This window comes from Pagrus major, chromosome 22 (assembly GCF_040436345.1).
Source record: "Pagrus major chromosome 22, Pma_NU_1.0".
Lineage (NCBI taxonomy): Eukaryota > Metazoa > Chordata > Actinopteri > Spariformes > Sparidae > Pagrus > Pagrus major.
The window spans coordinates 27,096,480-27,115,970 of record NC_133236.1 but is presented as its reverse complement, the minus strand read 5'-3'; the positions used below and the strand labels follow the sequence as shown (position 1 = coordinate 27,115,970).

The following is a 19,491-nucleotide window of genomic DNA, read 5'->3' as shown; positions in this document are numbered from 1 at the left end:
GTTTTCCTCACACAGGTTTAAACTCGTCTGTACAAAACCGTGTTTCTAATGAACAAATGTGCAAAATATCTACACGCCTTTGGATCAGAGGTCTAGATTTTCCCTGAGTGGACATGGTTAGATTGTCAGTATACAAATTAATTCACATTTATGACTTTGCTATAACATGTGTAATGTATTTTAAAGTGTCCTGGCAAAGTCAGGAAAAAGACTCCTGCACACTGTCCACTTCAGCAACGTTTCGGTACTTAGACCTTCATCAGGTTATAACCTGCAGGAGTCTTTTTCCTGATTTTGTCGGCCTTCGGTCTTCTCCTATGCACCTGTCGACATTAAGGTGTGCAAAAGCTGCACTCAGCGGCAGAAATGAGATGTCTTCAACTGATAGAGTCTGATTAAGCCTACATTTCACACATAAAAACATGTTTTCCCGGGGATAATTGTCAGTTTTGTAAACTCTGACCATGATTTTTTTTCTATGCTCATGATACTAAAGCACTATAGCTACTGTATTTTTCTGGTGACATGACTATTATTGACTATATTATTTGTACTCTTCATAAAATTTGTTTACTTCTGTTGAAGCTGGTAGGATTTAAGTATACTCACATTTAAAAAGTGAAAATGTTGTAACCCGACAGGCCCCAGCGAGGATCGAACTCGCGACCCCTGGTTTACAAGACCAGTGCTCTAACCACTGAGCTATGGAGCCTGTTATACTGCCCCGTGTGGTGAAACATGGTTTTGAAGCCACTACTGTTTTTATTACGGGACTACCGACGTCGTTGCTGTAGAGCAAAAGTTAAACCTGTCTGTCTGACTTTACACTTCACACTGGACTCGCTACACCCGCGGCACAACGTTAGCAGCTTGGTTCCGACCTGCTTGGATCTGAAATGGCCGTTTTCCATATGATTTTGAGCTGGACCGCTCAAGCGCTCGTGTTTGTGTTATTTCTCCTTTTCCTGGCGTTTCTCGGTTACTGCCTGTATATTAAACACCTCCACATGAAGTACGACCACATTCCCGGGCCGCCGAGAGACAGGTACAGTTAGCTCGATGCTAATGTTATTGTCTGTAGCTGTAGCACACGTTAGCTAACACTTGACACATTTAGTTAGCTTTACCTTTTTATCCTTCTTCTTCTTTCACACTTGTTGTTTTTTTTTATCCATCCACAGTTTTCTGTTCGGACATTCACCGACGTTTCTGAAAGTCATGAACGAGGGAGGGATTGTGCACGACAAATTCCTGGAATGGTGAGAATTAAATTAAAAGTGTGTCAATGTTGACAGAAAACAAGGTAAAGTCAGAGCAAAGGCCATCAGCAACAGGTCCTACATGCACTATAAGCCCCCTGCAGGCTGCTTTAAGCTACAACTAGCTGAATAAGTGATTTTGTGTGTTTATTAACAAGGTATTTGTGTTTAAAGTGTCTTTGTCTTCTATGTGCATTCATCAGATATACATTATTTCCAGTGGTTGTTGTCACCAGTGCACTTTTCACTTCCCTGTACTGGTTTTGCATGTGTCACTGTGCAGGTATGCATTTGCAATTTAAAAATATAATAATTAATTAGTCTCCTCTAGGGCCGAGACTTATGGGCCTGTTTACAGGTTAAATCTTCTGCATTATCCTATCATCTGTGTGAGCTGTCCAGAGGCAACGAAGGTAACACAACCACACCCAACACAGCTATTTACACAACTAGTTGCACAAGTGTGACGTAATAAATAGTGTAAAAGGGCACAGATAGGCAGGTTGACCTGCTTTTTCTAGAAAACCCATCCAAGAGACAAAAAAAACACACCCCACAGTGAAAGCTGATGGCTTATGTCCTGATAATATTTGCTTTTAAAGGATAACGCCACCAATTTTACACATAAAAGTGTGTTAACAGGTCTCGAGGAGTACTACTGCATATTTATTAATAATAATAAAGTATAATAAAGCCCTTTGTGGCTCCAGAGGAAGCTGCAGGTAATCTGATAAATTGTCTCCAGTGATGTTTACTCGGTGGTTAAGTTGCATTGTGGGTAATGTAGGCGCTGGTTTTGAAAATGGAAGATAAATGGGTCACATATCTCTGGTTCTGATTAGTCAGTTTTGATGATTTGTTTTTAAACTGTCTGTGGGTCCAAGTGAAATGCTGGACCAGTGGACTGCTTTTCAAAACCTGGTGCCTACATTACCCACAATGCAGCCTAGTAGTCACTGAGTGACATCACTGGAGGCAATAGAGAGCCGGAGTATCTTTATTTAAAACACTTTGTATGGTAGTGAATGGAGAATAATTTCTCGATCCTGTTTGAATCACACATATGATGTTTGTCAACTGAAAAGACAATTTTCCAAGTCAATAAACACAAAAACACAAAACTCTTCATACAACATTTTCCATGTACACAGTAGTACACCCCACAACCTGTAATTACACTTTAATGTGTAAAATAGTTGGAGCTTCCCTTTAAAAAACACCTCGTTTCTCACTGTTCCCTCTTTTGATGGCTGTGTTTCAGGAAATCCTGATGTCCTCAAAGTACCCCAAAGATGATTTCCTCCACAAGAGACTCTTCAACCTGTTTGGTCAAAGGTAGTTTATCATTCTCACGGTCAGATTAGCTACAGAGAATAATCCGATTTATAAACTGTCACGTCCACTCAAGTAATCTTGGCATGTTTTGGCACACTTGTCGGTATTATCACTCGACTTTTGAGTCCCGGGCACTGTTTAACTGTGTATTATATCAAATCAGCTACAACCTTATGTTGATATTTTCAAAGTATTGTGCTCCACGTGTCTCTTCAAGGTTCCTCGGTAATGGCCTGGTAACAGCAAAGGACCATGAACTGTGGTATAAACAGCGTAGAGTCATGGACCCAGCGTTCAGCAGCTTGTGAGTTATTTAATCATCGACTATCTGCTCAAACCTTTATTTACTATCCAGTATTTGCAAGCATTGCAGCATTTCCTTTGGACAACATCAGCCTAGCAGTTATGTCCTGGCCGTGCGAGTCCACTGTCTAAACCAGCCCCTTATTTTCAGGTATTTGAGAGGTCTTATGGGCACCTTCAATGAGAGGGCAGAGAAACTGATGACTGAGCTTTCTGATCTAGCTGATCAGAAAACAGAGGCCAAAATGCTCCAACTAGTCAACTGCGTTACCCTGGATGTGATTGCTAAGGTATCGTGCCATAGTTTGTTTAAAAGCAGCAAATACATTCATCTTATCAAGTTGTAACTATCTTAGTGTGTGTGTTTGTTTTCTCGATAACTCTCAGGTTGCGTTCGGTGTGGATTTAGACCTGCTGAGCAACAGTTCAACTTTCCCCAAAGCCATTGAGATGTGTCTGAAAGGGATGGTGTACAATATCAGAGACACCTTTTTTGCAGTGAGACTTCACCTCATGTTTGCACGGAGTTTGTACGGCGGACATAGTGTCAACTTTGTGAGATCCTAAAATCTAAAAATCCCAAATCTTGCATTTTTCCAGTTGAAGCCAAAGAACCGACCATTCATTAATGAAGTGAGGGAGTCTTGCCGCCTGCTGCGCACAACAGGAGCACAGTGGATTCAGGACAGAAAGACTGCCATGCAGAACGGGGAGGAAGTCCCCAAGGACATCCTCACGCAGATCATCAAAAGTGCTGGCAAAGGTTACGATCCTTTATCAGATTCGATTTGATTAGATAAGAACGTTTTAACGTCCCTGTGTTGTAACGGGGTCGCCGCAGTTGTAAACGATAGTTTCTAGGGTCTAGATAAGAGCCAAATACTTCTAATTGTGCCGAATACCATAGCAAATAATATAAAAATGCATATAAGATACAAGCATCATCATATTTACATGTGTCATTAACGTGTCCATTTTAATAGGTTTGCAAGGTTCACAATCAGATACAGTAGATTCAGTATGTAATTAGATCAGATCGGGGGATTAGTATGTGTATAAATGAGTTAAACTTTCAGTCCAACATGGATGTTAATGTTTAGGTTAACTTGTTCAATTCCATTTCTTATTATTCCAGAGGAAAGCATGACTCAGGAGGATGAAGATATCATGTTGGACAATTTTGTGACATTTTTCATTGCGGGTGAGTTTGAGTTGTCCATAAATAAACAAAAATCCTAATTGATGTTGATTGATTTTAGAAGTAAACTTTATTTTTAAGTCCTACTTATTTGTTTACAGTGGAGATACATTTTAATATCACTTCAATATGTGTTGTTGCTCTGTGTTTGCTCCATTGGAAGGTATTGTTCTCCTTTATTTTGCTGTCTGTAACATTGTAGGTCAGGAAACAACCGCCAATCAACTGGCTTTTTGCATCATGGAGCTTGCGAGACACCCTGACATACTGCAGAAGTGAGAGCTAATAATGCAGCGCAGAGCAGTTTCACAGTGAAGCTTGTGAGCGATGGTTTTCTCCAGTTTGCTTTTCTGTTTCTCAGAGTGAAGCAGGAGGTGGATGATGTCATCGGGATGAAACAGGAGATCAGTTATGACGATCTGGGACAACTGGTCTACCTCTCACAGGTACATATCATGAAGTTAGGAAAGATTATGGGTCAGGAGTGTAGCATGTTGTGAATATACTTACCATTTAGTAATTCATTATTCCAGTGACTGTCTGACTCCACTAACATCCTCCAATACCTCAGCTCATTGGCCACTAATAGAAACACACACCTTGGAGAGATAACACTCAGCGACTAAATGTGGCGTTCAATCTCCCTCCGACTGTTGCATTTACCTCACAACATCGCTGTTCCTCGAACCATCTGCCTCCTCAAGTGACCATTTTGTTGTAGCTGATGTTGCTCACGCTAGCTAGCTAACAGTCAACTATCAAGCCTCCTCCTCCTCATCTATAAGGTTTTGAGTAATCTTACCTCTGAACACGGCTTATTAGTTATGAAAAACACAAGGGAACGATGCGTTCGCTGACCTGAGTACCAGGCTGTGGAAAAAATTCTCCCCCTGGGTCACAGGTCAGCAAACTCTCTTGTTTCTTAGCTTCTCTATCTTCTTCTTATCCTTTCTTATCACAGTTGAAGACCTGTAACTTTTCTAAATGTTACTTTGTTTGAGGCTTGTTAACCATTTCGATCTTATTATCTATTTTCTCTTGTTATAATGTTTGTGCTCTACTCTTTTCTTGCCCTTTTTTACTCTTCACCCCCTCATAGAGCACTTTCTAACCTAGGTTTTGAAAGGTAATATATAAATGAAATCTTAATTAATTTAGTTTCTATTTCTTCACCGTCACCTTCCCCCAGGTGCTAAAAGAGACTCTGAGGATTTACCCCACAGCTCCAGGGACATCTCGTGAGCTACGACAAGACATGGCCATTGATGGTGTCCACGTTCCCGGAGGAGCCATAGCCATAGTGAGTCATTTACTTTGGAGTGTGTTTGCACCTGTAAAAGAGGAATTGTGTGTCAGAACAAGAAATGTTTTTATAGTATACACAAAAAGGACAGCGGCACCTACACAGCAAAACATGTTTTTGAGAATACTGATAAAATAAACCTGCTATCAAAGTTTCAGTCAATTATTCTGAAATTTAGTTTAGCAGCTACGTGTGTGGACGAATGGATAAATTCTTCAAGGACCCCATGAAATTCGATCCGGACAGATTTCACCCAGATGCTCCCAAGTAAGTAACATACACTTTATACACAACGTTTACTCCTAACATGTTAGGAAGCCGTGATTGTTCCAGATAAAAACAAGGAAAGTGGTGTGTAATCAGTCATCTATCCCTTTTACAAGGCCTTATTACTGCTACTTCCCCTTTGCCCTCGGTCCACGCTCATGCTTGGGGCAGAACTTTGCTCAGGTGGGTGGCGACTGTCGTTAAAGCATCACACAGATACACGTGAACGTAACACACGGCATTAACCCGATGGGTGGTTACAGATGGAGGCTAAAGTGGTGATGGCCAAGCTGCTCCAGAGGTTTGACTTCACCCTCGTGCCGGGACAGACCTACGACCTCCTGGACACTGGCACGCTCCGGCCGAAGAGTGGAGTGGTGTGCTCCGTCAGACACAGGACCCACAAGCAATGAGTGGTCACAGTTAAACGAAGAAATATAACAATCACAACATGTACAATCCAGATAGCAGAAGCTGCAATTATTTGATAAATAGCATCATAATGAAGTATTGTAGTGCTGCAAATCTTGTTTGTTTGGCACAGACCCCAGCAAGTGTTACATAGTCATGATTTTAAGTTTTATTTTACAGTGAAAATTAATATTGTGATGCAGAAATTATCATTCCTACTAATCATAGAAGAAATCACCATGCGTCTCTGTTCTCCAGCCAAAGGCCTCTTATGCTGCAAAGTTATTTTATTACATTTTTCTAGCGTTCGTAAGTAGTATCAGCGTTGTTTTAATGATATGCAGAGTATATTCGAATTCATTTATGATGACGATTTGAGGATGTGGGAAAATCATTAGCACTTTAATCTCGTTGGGACAAACTCTTCCGTAACCACTGAGCTTTTAAACTTTCTTTATGCCTTAAACACTGAATGTATGTATGTATGAATGAATGTACCATTTTTACACAGATCACGACAGAAATGTATCGGCTCTTTTACACATTATTGCAATAACGCAGAAATAACTTGTTATCAATTGTTTGTTTTGCACTTTAATAAACTGACAATCTGATATTATTTCATGCCTAATTTTGTTTTATTTCCTCAAACTGATATGTTTTGAGCTATTACTGACAGCCTGCCACAGGGGGGCGCTGTGACATTGTAAAAAAAAAATCTCAAAAGCACCTGTTAGACTACAATCTTCAGAGAATTAAGACTTTCAGAAGATGTCACTCAACTACACTTAGTTTTTATTGTCATATATATATTTTTAAACTATTTAATATAAGGCTGTTAAGTGGTGAATCACATTCATGTCATTGATGTCAGTAGAATGGCGTTAAACAACAAACAATTATTAAATTAAGCCAATTATTTAGGTGCACACAACATTTTTGCTTTAAAATAAATACAAATATCAGCTAGTTTTTATGAATACATAGACAGTAAACTTTTAAAGGGGCACTAAGTCGTTTTTGACACAGAAATTCAAACTATTTACAATATTAATGAGGTAATAATACAAACTCAGAGATATTTATTTTTTCATAAGTGAATAAACAAGCTGTTCTCGAAAAGGGAAAATAAGCTTCCCACAACACAGTTTGCAGCTAGAACGGTGGCAGGGTCCGCCACATGTAAACAAAGTAAAACAGTATGAAATTGTGTTGTCCTTTGTAATATTTACAATATTAATGAGTATTAATTATATTAATTTATATATAAATACAAACATCAGCGAGCTTTTATGAATACAGATCATACAGCAAACATTTAAAGGGGCACTATGTAGGTTTTGACAAAGAAATTCAAACTATTTAAAATATTAACGAGGTAATAATACAAACTCTGAATAAATAAGCTGTTCTCGAAAAAGGAAAATAAGCTTCCCGGAACACTTTGAAGCTAGAACGGTGGCAGGGTCCGCCACATGTAAACAAAGTAAAACAGTGTTGTCATTTAAGGTCAGTTTAAGAGTTTGTTTATTCAGTTTGTTTAGGCATAAAAAACAACATTGTGCTCCTTTAAGAATATAAAAATCAAAACATATCACTCACAAACGCTTAAATAAATGTATGTGAATTAATGTAATACAATATATGTTATAGAAAATGCCTTTAAAAGCCAGAATCCAGCGCTCTGGTTGTTAGTGATCACCGTGTTTCTGCGGCTCCTGAACGCCTCACTGTTCCTTTAAGGGGGCCGAGCCTGCGCCCGTGCGAGGCTCCGGCGCACTGCTCGCCTACCTGCTGCCCACTCCTCTGCGCTCCGCTCTCCCACGTCTTGATTGGCCGTCTTGGCCGAAATCCTCTTGAATGATTTCAAACCCGAGTGTTTGGACAAGAAGGAGGAGGAGGAGGAGGAGGAGGGGAGGCCGCTGCTGCTGCTAATTCCGACCGACCGACCGACCGAGCCGCGAGAAGAAGATCCTCCGCGCACCGACGCAGCGCCTCGGTGGAGAGGTTTAATCCGAGCGGGGTGTTGTTGACGGCGGGGACGCGTTCGGGAGCAGGACGGTGGATGAACAGAAAACGAAGCTTTTTTTTTATTTAGAAGTGTTTGGTTGAGCTTTTCTTTACATTGTTTTTTTATTTTTTTGTTGTTGTTTCCCATCATCTGAATGGAGCGATGTCCGGCGCACACGGGACGCGCTGTGGTCTGCTGACGGGACCAGAACCGGATCGAAACATCACCGCTGATCGATTTAAAACCATGTGTTGTTATTGAATGTGAGTAGCGAGATTGAAAAAAACAGGATTTTTTGTGATTCAGTCAGTTATCATATTAATATTTCCATTTCACCATCGGCCTGTTGAAGAGGACGAACATAGCGACACTCACCTTCTGGACCATGTATTTTAACACGATCCCGCAGCTCAGGCTTGGGTAGATGAGTTTGTGACAGTTGATTTTATTTTTTAAAGATTCAAAGACCCTGAGACTTCACAGCCCAGAGAGACAGTCATGGCCAAGAACCAGTCCGAGGGACCTCAGGATGATCTGAGCCAGCTGCCGGACGAGGAGCTGCTGCGGTGCAGCAAAGAGGAGCTGCTCCGGAGATTACGCAGGGTCGACGGCGAGAAAATGAACTTGATGATCGAGCACAGCAACATGATGAAAGACATCAACCGGCGGCTGCAGGTGCACCTGCACGAGATCCGGAGCCTGAAGGAGATCAACCAGAAGCTGCAGGACGACAACCACGAGCTGCGGGAGCTCTGCTGCTTCCTGGACGACGACCGGCAGAAGGGCAAGAAGCTGTCCCGGGAGTGGCAGCGCTTCGGCCGCTACACCGCCACCGCCATGTGGAAGGAGGTGGGCACCTACATGATGAAGCTGAAGGAGCTGGAGGCCAACCAGGACACCGTGTTGAGGGAGAACTCTGAGCTGAAGGAGATCATCCTCATGCTGGATGAGGAGAGGAACGGAGCCGGGTCCAGGAGCTCCATAGACAGCCAGTCCAGTTTGACCAACCTGAACGGTGGCACTGGTACCGTCAGGGATGTGGGGGACGGGAGCAGCACGTCCAGCACAGGTAGTGCCGGGAGCCCAGATCACCACAATCACAACCACATACACAAGCCCGGCTCGGAGAACAGTAAGATGGGCCCCACCATGAGGAGGTCCATGGATGACCTGTCGGCGCCGCACCATCACAGGAGCATCCCCAATGGACTTAATGGTGAGTGCACACACCCACACACACACACACACCTGTCCACCTGTGGAGACACAAGTGGGCCCCATGAGGTTCAAATCATAGAGTCCAACCAGTCAGGCCAGAGATAAGTTTCAAAATAAAAGCTGTTTTTATTGTATTTTCGTGTCCAGAAGTTGCTCTGGTGGGCTGGGAAGGAAGAACTAAAGTTACCCTGCACTTAGAAAGATCTCCAGACAAGACAGACACATTGAGGCCTCTTTAAATTATAGTTGTTTTCTTATAATTCAATATGGTCGAGACCTCAGAAGACATGGACGCCACCGGCCTGTTAAATCTCTGTTCCTTCTCTTTGGTTTCATTGCTTATTATCAGGACGTGTTGCGCAGATACCGTGTGAGTGCACTGACAACATATGCTGATCAAAATTGCTGTGAAGGATTAACATGAGGGTGGGGTGGGGGTGGGGGGGTCCAGGCTTAACTTCACTGTAAATCTTGATTGGGGTGATTATAACACACACACACACACATGCACACACAGCATCCTTAAGTGGCCTTTTCAGTCCCTCGCTTACCCCCATCATGAATCTGCACTGATTTAGGTCAGTGCACCCCCGTGGTCCTCAAGGAAGAGGACTTATCTAAATGGCTTTTCGAGGGGGCTCAAGCGAATTGATTTTTTTTTTTTTTTTTTTTGTGGGCCGTTTGCTGATTATCATTGTCGTCTTTGCGGTCGTGGAAGAGCACTCATGTCTGCTTAGGGCCCCCGTTTGGAAATGCGTGGCATGGGACCAGAAATCAATGTCCCTGTTTTAAGACCTAAATACGCGGCTGAAAGCTCCGAGCCGGGATGAAAAATGCCCCCTGATGGACCAGGAGGACACTAAGCCTCGTTTAGCTAGCACATGGGCTGAAAACTTGCCATGATCTGTTTGGCAAAGGGGGAATAAATTCTGTTTCATGGCCCGGGAAAAATCCCCTATCCAGTTGAAACCTTTCATATTTTTATGTTTTGATATCTCGCCCTGATTCACAAGGACGAGGCCGGAGCGGAATAAGGGAGCTCAGAGCATGCAGCTTCAAATCAGATCACACAGGTCACATGTTATCCAATCGCACATTGCTGGAATTGTGCGACTGTGAAAAAGCCGTGAAGGTAACAAACGATAAAAAAAGATGGAAACATGCATGAGGGAGAAGCCGAGGGAGCCCTTAATCCAGAAACACACACACACGTACACTCGCACAGATTTTGGGGCGGTGTGTTTTGGCTCGTCGTTACGTAACATCAATATTGTGTCTGCAGCGGCCCCGGTATCTCTATAAGCCGCTGTTTTTCGCTAGATGTGTGTGACATTGTTTGCCCCTGAGGCTGTGGCTCGGTGTGTTCATCACTGTCATGATGTACAGCGACACACACACACACACAGCTAGCATTGGTTGAAGGTATTTTATTGTGAAAACCAGCGCGTTGGTAAAGAGATTGATGCTATCTAGTCCTAAACAAAGGTGAGCATCACATGATTGCCAACAAACTCCACGCGGAAGGAAAAACAACTGTTATTGATACAGTAACGAAAATACATGATGCCACAAAGCAGCGCTGCACAGATCCTAATCTGGACGGCTGCACCCAGACGCAGTTGGATGAAACAAGTGTTTTTCTTGATGACTACATCTAAAAAAAAAAACCTGCCTGGGTAGAAGATGTGATTGCCCAACCGGCCGACGCTTTTTACAGTAAGAAGAAACTCTCTCCACCAGCTCAGATTTACTGAATTGGCTGCTTTGAAATCCGAGTGGAGTGACCATGTTGTGAGGTCAGATCTGGCCGCGGTGTGAGGTCTGCCGAGTGACTTTATTTAATGCTGTCCAAATGCCAGTGGCTCCCCTGGGCATTTAGGAGACAAGCTCGAGGATTGCCGCTCAAGTGCTAAATGAACAGCATCTGTCCGGTTGCCAGACACACACACACACACACACACACATTCACACAGGCGGGAGGAAGAGGAGGAGGAAGAAGAGGGAGGAGGAGGATGAATGCACTTCCTAAGAATAAAACTGACCGTTTGTTAGAGCCAGAGCTCAGTGTTTCATATCTTCATTTTTAACTTTTTGGCAAATGTAAATCTGGACCTTCTCTGAGGCAAATGAGGCGCTGGGAAGAGGAGTGTATGAAAGGGGGGCCCAGCAAAGGAGCCCACAATGGGTCTTGGTGGTGTTGGGGGGTCGGGGTGGGGGGAGTGGCTGAACGGCGGTAAGGGGTTGGCTGGGAAGCCTGGGGGTGGAGTGGTGATGGTGGTGGGGGGGCTGCATGTTGAGCTCAAAGGAGGCTGGGTTTCGGAGACATCCTGCTGTCTGCTTAATTGAATTTCTTGTGCGTTGACACGGCTGAAGAACCCCCCACCTCCACCACCACCACCACCACCACCTCCACCACCACCACCAGTCCTCTTCCTTTGGGGATGCAGGCTGTGTGTGTGTGTGTGTTTACTCGGACGGGGTGTGTGAGTAATGTTGTTGGAGAGCGAAGGCTTCTGTTCTGAAGAAATTGGAAGAAAGACCGGCAGGGGCTGCATTGAATACCTCGTGTGTTTCATAACGTCTAATGGCGACTTCTATTTCCAGACTTTCTCAACGTCTGCGTTCGCTTCTGGTGGTCTGGAACCCAATTCCAGTCAAAGACCGCCTGAAATATGATGCAGTCACAGAGAAGCTTGCGTTAGTGCCACCCAGACTCGGTGAGAAAGCAAAGTGCTGCTCTGACGTTGTCCAGATGAACTGATAGAGATCCTCTCTGCAGTAATGCTTGTTGACCCCCACACGTACTCCTGCCCTATCAGCTGCTAAATGACTTTAGAGGGACGATGTAGATAAAGTGAGGCTTAACAGAGAGCAGGAATATTATCCAAACTCCAGGCTGATGTCAACATATTTCGCCACTTACTCCACAGTTCTTTCGGGAAAGCATAGCAGCTGATGTTGTGCAGAGGACTGTATTTCACATTAAAAGCATTAGAAAGTTGTCCGTGTGTATGATGTCACCGATATAATGAATGACTTGCAGTTTAAAACCCATGTGGATCCCATTTGACTCCAGCCACTCGATGTAAGTTAGCGTACCCTTGTCGTTGTGTGCGCTGCGAGGACTGACACATGTACACTAATGAAACATGCAGTAAATAAAACATTTATTTAGTCCAACTCAGGCTAGTTCACATTTATGGAGCCACATTGGCTTTATCCTGCCCTTGCACACAAACCGGGTGTATTTGTTTTTCCACGTGTGTGCCAGAGGCCAGACTGCTTCAACAGTGGACCTTCATTACTGAAAGGTTTACAGCGGCCTCCCCCCTCGCCTCCCTCCTCTCATACCTAAAGGCTTGGTCATACTAGCATGTAAAAACGTTGCATTTTGTGCTGAAATGATTAAATTCCAGTGGATTTGCTCGCAGTAGTGAAGTAAAGCAGTGTGGATTTTTTTTTTTGCTTTGAGCTCAGCTTTGGCAAACTTAGACCCACGAGCTGTAGGAACTGTAGCGAAACATCTCAATGCGTTTAAATTTTTGATTTCTATTCATGGTTTGTTTAGCTCACTGTGTCACTGTGTGCAACTTTTCGAACGTAGCGTATTTATAATGATATAATGATTCATAATTAAAATAAGCAGATGAATTTACGTCCATTATCTTTACTCAGGAGGTAACAGAACGTAAATCACCTCCTTACGAACTGCACGTCCTTTAGCTCAATGTGCTAACCCGTCTATAGTTCACTCAGTGTTTTTTCATCCGTAACTTAGTTAAAATACTTTTTCACAGTTTACATTGTTAATAGTTTACCGTTCAGTTATTTACATAGTGTTTTTAGAATTTTTTATCATCACGTAGGTGTTTGTCACTGGTGAGGTTAGCCTGTCAGCTAGCCTAGCTAGTCATTGAAGACATACCTGGACACATCTCACTTTCTCAAGACTGTGTACTTCAGTCACTTTCATTTCTGTGTTGAAGTGTAAAAAAAGAGCCATAGCGGCCTGACGTAGGTGTGTGGCTAGCTGACATCACTAACGGTTATCTATCTATCTATCTAGCGGAAAGCTAAAAAATGAAGGAAGCTCTTTCAGCGTATTGTTTGTTTTGCACCATTCACTTGTATTTAATCCTCCTGTAAACTGCAACACAAGCTACGACATTGCTGCTGCAGACTGTTATAAGCGTGTGGATTTATTGTCCCGACCTAACTGACAGTTAGCAAGCTCTTTAGCCTGGATAAATGTGTTTTCCTCTCTTCAGTAAAAGCCTTTATTGAATGAAATGGTGCACAACCCTGAGAGCAAAACACCAACAGGGAAGTAAACAACACAGTACTGAGAAAATAGAGATTGTGTTTTAGCTGTTAGCTTCCAGAAACAGTAGTTCAGCAGCTAGGCCCTACACTATATTTTATTTATATATTGAATTTCCTTGTGCCACTTCCTGTTTGTGACCAGGCCTCAATGCATTTCAGACCTCATTCCCATGAGGCCGTCACTCCTATCAGCAGCGTGCGGCTCTCAGGAACCAGTCAGATGGGTTAATGATTCACCCGAGATTAACACTCACAAGGGCTTCAGCACAATGCTTTCATTTGAATTTTGATTTATACGTTGTTTCACGTCAAAGGAGGCGTCTTGACGTCTACTCTCGAGTGAAAATGTGCTAGTCCTAAGAAGCCACGGTGTCCCGTGTTGAGTCACCTTGTAAACCTGCACAATTAGGCTCAAATTAGGTTCAGATTAGTCCTAATTAACTCACTGAGAAGTCATGAAATTGCATGTTTAAACTGGGGTCTTTAGCACCTGGCCTTTCTATGTGTGTGTCTGTGTGTGTGCGTGTGTGTTAATATATGAGGTGCCACAGTGATTGTGAACTCTTCCCCTCCAGAGGCTTTTCTCTCTCTGTCTCACTCTCTCTTTTCAGTTTCCTTTCCTTCTACCCTTGGGGAGTGACGTGACCTAAAAGCTCACAATGAAACTGTAGAACCAGCCCTCCCAGTTGGCCACCAGTGTGTGTGTGTCTGTGTGTGTGTGTGTGTTTCATCACGCTAACACAAATTAGGCAGCGCCCTTGATATTCACACTCGAATGTGACTGAAGCTTTTGCTAATTTCCCCCTCTGAGGTGAATTAACGATTAAAAAAAATCAAGCATTTTTCAGTCGCTTTCTTGTGCGAACAGTCTCGGATTACGAGAGCTATCGGGGTCACTTTTAATGTGACGGAATCAAAGTCCGTGTTTACTCGGGTTTAAATCACTGCAAAGAAATCTCAAAGAAATCTGTCAGGGCTTTTAACAGCTTCTTGTTTCTCTTGAACATCAATCAATCACAAGGCAGCCAGTCAGAGTGAGCCGGGGTGTTTCTCTGTGTGAGCTCCTTCTCTCGCTTCAAAGGAAACCAGACGATCGACAACACAATGGTGTTTTTCCTTCTCGGCTGCGGTTTCAAGTCATTGTGTGGCGTGTTTTTGCGGGGCCGAAAAAAAAAAGGGCCCGCTAAGCAGGAATAGGATGTTTTCTGTCGCTGATATCCTGTTTGTCCACACTCGTGTTTCTGAGAAGCTGACTCGGTTTTTTCTTCTTGGCCTCGGTCATTACATTTCTGCTTTTTCCTAAGAAGGGCAACACCTCCGATGTGCATCACACTCAGGATTTGGCGACTAAACTGATATGACGGCTTTAAGGCTTATGATAATTGCGAAAATGAACAGGATCTTGTTAGAACATGCAGAAGAAAAACTAGCCCTTTTTGACACATACTAACACATGATTAGCTTCAGCGTTTCAGTCTGTAGTTTGCAAATGACTCCCAGAGATGATTACGATTGGACAGTTTCAGGTCTTGTTGATATCTTAAACGTCTGAAAAATATCAAGTATTTAGTTTGTTTTCCCGGCTCTTCCTCGCGCTCTCTGGCTTGCGTCTCCCAGCACCCTGTCTGCTCGGGGTGAGGCCCGGTCGGCTGATAACAAAGATAATAGAGTAGAAACAAACACACACACACAAACACAAACACACACATAGCAACACACAGGAGTGGCCGAGAGAAAGAGCCACAGGGGGAAACTCTCAGCTGTATACTGTCAATGAAAAGCCAGCCTGTCAGGACGTCCCACATTCCTGGATAAACAAAAGCGGAAGTGGGTCTCTCTCTCCCCTTCAGTGACACAGCAGGAATGAGGCTGCGTGGAAAGAACACAGGAAGGTGGAAAACCAAACAATGTGTGTGTCTCTAGGTCACTTGTTTTGAACTTTTGCCTCCCGTCTTCCCTCACCTGACAGACTTCACTTCTCCAGTCCCTCTATCTGCATCTCCCTCTCTCTCGATTCCTGTGAACCCGCTGTCTGATCCGCTGTCCGTTATCTCCCATCAACACAGCGCTCAGCCGACAGAATGAGGTTACAGAGCCAGCGTGAGCCTCGCGCACACAGACATGGACTCACTGGAAGATCTAATGCCTTTAGTGTCTTTTTCAACAAGTTCTGCATGCTTTGTTTTGTTTGTGTGGTCGTCACTGACGTCTCGCCGGGATGCGAATGTGGTGTCATACCAAGCAAACAAATATTTCGGGGCAGTTTCAGCCACTTATCTCAGCCTTTCCTTCCTCTCTGTGTCCCCCCCCCCCCCTCCTTGTCTGCGCTGATCCAAATTTACGTCCCTCTTTTCTGATCGTTGGGCAGGGGGCTGCTGGAGGGGCTGGGTTGCTCAGTCGCCTAGGCAACAGCAATGATCAGTGGGGCGAGTGGACGGCGCCCACGCCTAGCCTCAGAGTCACTGAAGCGGAGGGGAGTGAGGGATAAGGGGGGGGATGGGAAAAAAGGTTTGGGCATGGTCGGCCTCTCTGCTGCCTGACCCCTGCAGAATGATGCCAGCCAGAGCGAGGTCAGCTCTGTGTGTGTGTGTGTGTGTGTGTGTGTGTGTGTGTGTGTGTGTGTGTGTTTGTGTGTTTTGAAGTAACAAACAGGGTGTGGTAGAGATACACACAAATTTCCGGTTATGATACTGATTATGCAACCGACGATTCCCCGAAGTGTAAAACGTAAAACAGAAAGTGATAATTTGCCGGCACTTTTTGATCCATAATTAAAAATCGTACAAGAACCATATATTTAATATCAGCACCTCATCGACTTTATTCATTTATGTAAATGTATTCTCATTCTCAAACACCTGTTGTTTAGTACATTCCACAGGTAAACAGGTTCTTTGATAACAGGTGATAGTATGATGATAGTGAATGAATGGCGCCTCCTCGAATAGCTCAGTCGTTCACAAGTGAGGGTGGGGCGAATAATTGACATGATTGTAAAAAAGATATTACTACGTGGGCTCAGGAACACAATGTAAATCTGTAGTCGGTTAACACAGTGGGTCAGGGGGTGTAATATAGTTGCATAATATGGAATAATAACCTCACCTGAGCGTGGGTTATTGTAGGAAGCAGATGCTTTTACCTCATCAGTAACAAATGACACTTGAATTTTGAGTTGTAGCTGTCGGAGGCTAACCAGCTATCTGCAGCCACCCTCAGCAGCAGTTAGCAGTTACTCTGGTGATATGCTATGGAGTATGAATTTGTTAAGTGGACAACTCTTACATATTGCACCTTTTTTCAAAGAGCTGCTCTTTGACAGCTAAATGCTCCTTTTGATTCCACCAGCTCGTTGCTAACTCTGTTAGCTCGTTTGTTGCCGGGCAGGTAGCATACAACGGGGTTATTAGAGCTGAAAACAGTCCTGCTGTTAGTAAAGAGAGTAAAGCTGCAGGGTGGGAAACCAAAACAGTTAGCTGAAAGATGCTAAAACATTTGTAGAGCTCAGGGGACCTGCAGCTTTAAAAAGTGGAGAATCTTGTCATTTCTTGATATTATGTTGTCCTACTATGTTATCTAAACTAGACTGACAAATTAGACAGATTCATACTGTTATAGTTGCTGCTAGATCTCCCATCAAAATGCACACATAGAGATATACAAGCGTCCGTGTATGCATCTGCCAGGATTCACCTAAAATAGTTCCCTTTACAACTGGGCTTGTGGAGGAGTAGAAAGTTTTATCAGAGGTACAGTCCTTCGCTTGTCCTCTGTCCCATTGGCACCCTGTCCTTGACTGACGAAAGTTCAATTTTAATGAGCGGTACTGCACACCTGGCAGGACCCATATTGATACAGATCTGAACGACTGATTAAAATTCAAACAAGAGACACAGGGGGGGAGTTTGAAAGAGTAATTGGGTTTCGGGTATCACAATGACAATGACAAAAACCCCATCTGGGGTTGCACCACAAACTCGACATCAGCAGTTCGATTCTGTCTGCGCGATACAGCCGGTGACCTTCGACAGCGAAACAGTCCCAGGTTGCCAAAAGTCAGCAACTCCCAGACAGCACACCTCTTCATCAGCTCCTTTTTCGAGGCCTGGGAGAAACAAAGGCGTTCATCTGGATTTTCTGCCTGTCAGCGCTTCGCTTTAGGTTGCTGTGACATTGGAGACTCGAGTCAGCAGATGTCTTCACCTTGCATGCATTTAGATAGTGCTGTCACCTCACTTCGACATGTAGTGTAACAGTTACAGATTTGTTTTTCCTGCCGTGCTTCAAAATATGAGCACGGGGGGCCACTTTCGGCGGATCCCTCGAGGTTTCAAGTCGAGGGACATAATTCCTCATTTGGAGTTCGTAGCAAATGTTTTTTAGCTGACAGGGAAAAAATCTGTTGCACTGTTGCAAGAATGAAATACTGAAGCGCTTGATTGGTTGCTTAGATGATAATAACTTCACAGTAAAAGTTGGGACATAACTGGAGCGCCTGAGAAAAATGCAAAACTGGCGGCGCTGCTCTAGATGGATGAGATAATGTGGAGCTTCGACGCTCGGCTGAAGCATCTGGAATGAATTGTACGCTCTCAATACTGTTGCTCTATCCTCAGGATGTTTTCTGGGATGGTTTCAGGTAACTTTCCTGTGCTGTTCTGCGGGCTAATTTCCTCTCGCAGGCCAGTTGTAAGTGCCAAGGCTGGACTGTGTAACTTGGGAAAACATGTATCTGTTTTGGTTTTGGGGATGGGGCCTCCGGACGGACATTTTCTTTTCAACTTGTTTTTGTGACTTGGAGCCTGGAGAGCAGCGGTAGTTGAAACATTTGGAATGACAGGCGATTAAATAAAGGGGATTACGTGTGTGTTTGTGCCTGATGAATGCAGAAATGCAACGCATTTTTTACCTGATTTGCTAGTTGTATTTTGAAGTCTTGTGTTAAGAGGAGGAGGTTAGGGGTTGCAGTGTAACCACCCTCCTCCTCCTCCTCCTCCTCCTCCTTTCAAATAATGCCCCACATTAAGGCCATTGTGACCATCTGTCAGTGTAGCCCATTGTTATCCACATAATGCTACAAAGGCGGCGGAAAAAGGAGTTTACTGTCTGTCTCACGGAATTTTTCGAAGGGGCTTACATGGAAATATCCCTTCACAGAGCAAAAACAGAAAGCAGCTCCACAGTTCATGAAGGAAAAGGTGAAGCTGGGATAATGTTTTGCTTTTAGCAGATAATCTTTTTCTTTGCCTCCCTCGGGGATTCGCCGCTGGGAAGCACTTGTCCCTGCAATCAGTCAAGACTGATAATGAAGACGGAAACATTTACATTTTTAATTATTAGTGACATGTCTTGTTAACTGTTGGATGGATTGGCGTGACATTTTGTAAAGGCATTAATCGTCCCCCAGGGGATGACTCCTAATGACTTTCGGTGATCCCCTGACTACCAGCGGCTCCTGTTCTCCCGTTCATCCTGTGAAATATCTCAACATCTACCAGTTGGATTGGCATCAGTGCTGCACGATTACTCAAAATATTATCGAAATTGCAAATATCCACATTGCAGAAGCAGCAATTTTTTGATAAAGGTCAATATTTTCTTATTTTTTTAGTATAAAAACAAGAAACAGCATTAAAATGAAGCACTATCGTTTCACTATTGTTCTCCAAATGTAAGAAATCTTTTGTTCAGTCCCCCAAAAAGTTCACATCATCAAGATTTTAATGTTTTTTCAGTTGAAATGAAACTAGTAATGCAAAAATGATCACTCCTGCTAATGTGGATTCTATTACAGTTGTAATATCTGTCAAAATAATTGTAATATGATTTTTTTTTTTCAACATCTTGCAGCCCCTAGACATTC

General features: G+C 43.5%; 2 protein-coding genes and 1 non-coding gene across 4 annotated transcripts in view; 2 read left to right on the top strand and 1 right to left on the bottom strand.

Annotated features, from left to right (window-relative positions):
- Positions 1-639: 639 nt before the first annotated feature.
- On the bottom strand, positions 640-712 carry trnat-ugu (transfer RNA threonine (anticodon UGU)). The gene has a single exon. It is a non-coding gene; the product is annotated as a tRNA-Thr (tRNA).
- Positions 713-808: 96 nt separating this feature from the next.
- On the top strand, positions 809-6,695 carry LOC141017803 (cholesterol 24-hydroxylase-like). Its single transcript, XM_073492548.1, has 15 exons — positions 809-1,045; positions 1,182-1,259; positions 1,591-1,672; positions 2,521-2,594; positions 2,812-2,898; positions 3,049-3,187; positions 3,285-3,395; positions 3,498-3,660; positions 4,033-4,098; positions 4,298-4,370; positions 4,457-4,541; positions 5,285-5,395; positions 5,577-5,665; positions 5,782-5,848; positions 5,929-6,695. Exons 1-15 carry the CDS (start codon positions 897-899, stop codon positions 6,076-6,078), a joined length of 1,524 nt encoding a protein of 507 aa, XP_073348649.1. The 5' UTR covers positions 809-896; the 3' UTR covers positions 6,079-6,695.
- A 1,150-nt stretch (positions 6,696-7,845) lies between these two features.
- The window catches only part of ccdc85cb (coiled-coil domain containing 85C, b), a 46,321-nt gene continuing 34,675 nt past the window's right edge, over positions 7,846-19,491 (top strand). The window contains exons 1-2 of one of the 2 annotated variants that reach the window (XM_073492549.1): positions 7,846-8,350; positions 8,546-9,303. In XM_073492549.1, the coding sequence (XP_073348650.1) occupies positions 8,586-9,303 (718 nt within the window). In that variant the 5' untranslated portion in view covers positions 7,846-8,350; positions 8,546-8,585. The remainder of the gene's footprint in view (positions 8,351-8,545; positions 9,304-19,491) is intronic. The other variant, XM_073492550.1, reaches the window with a different exon arrangement.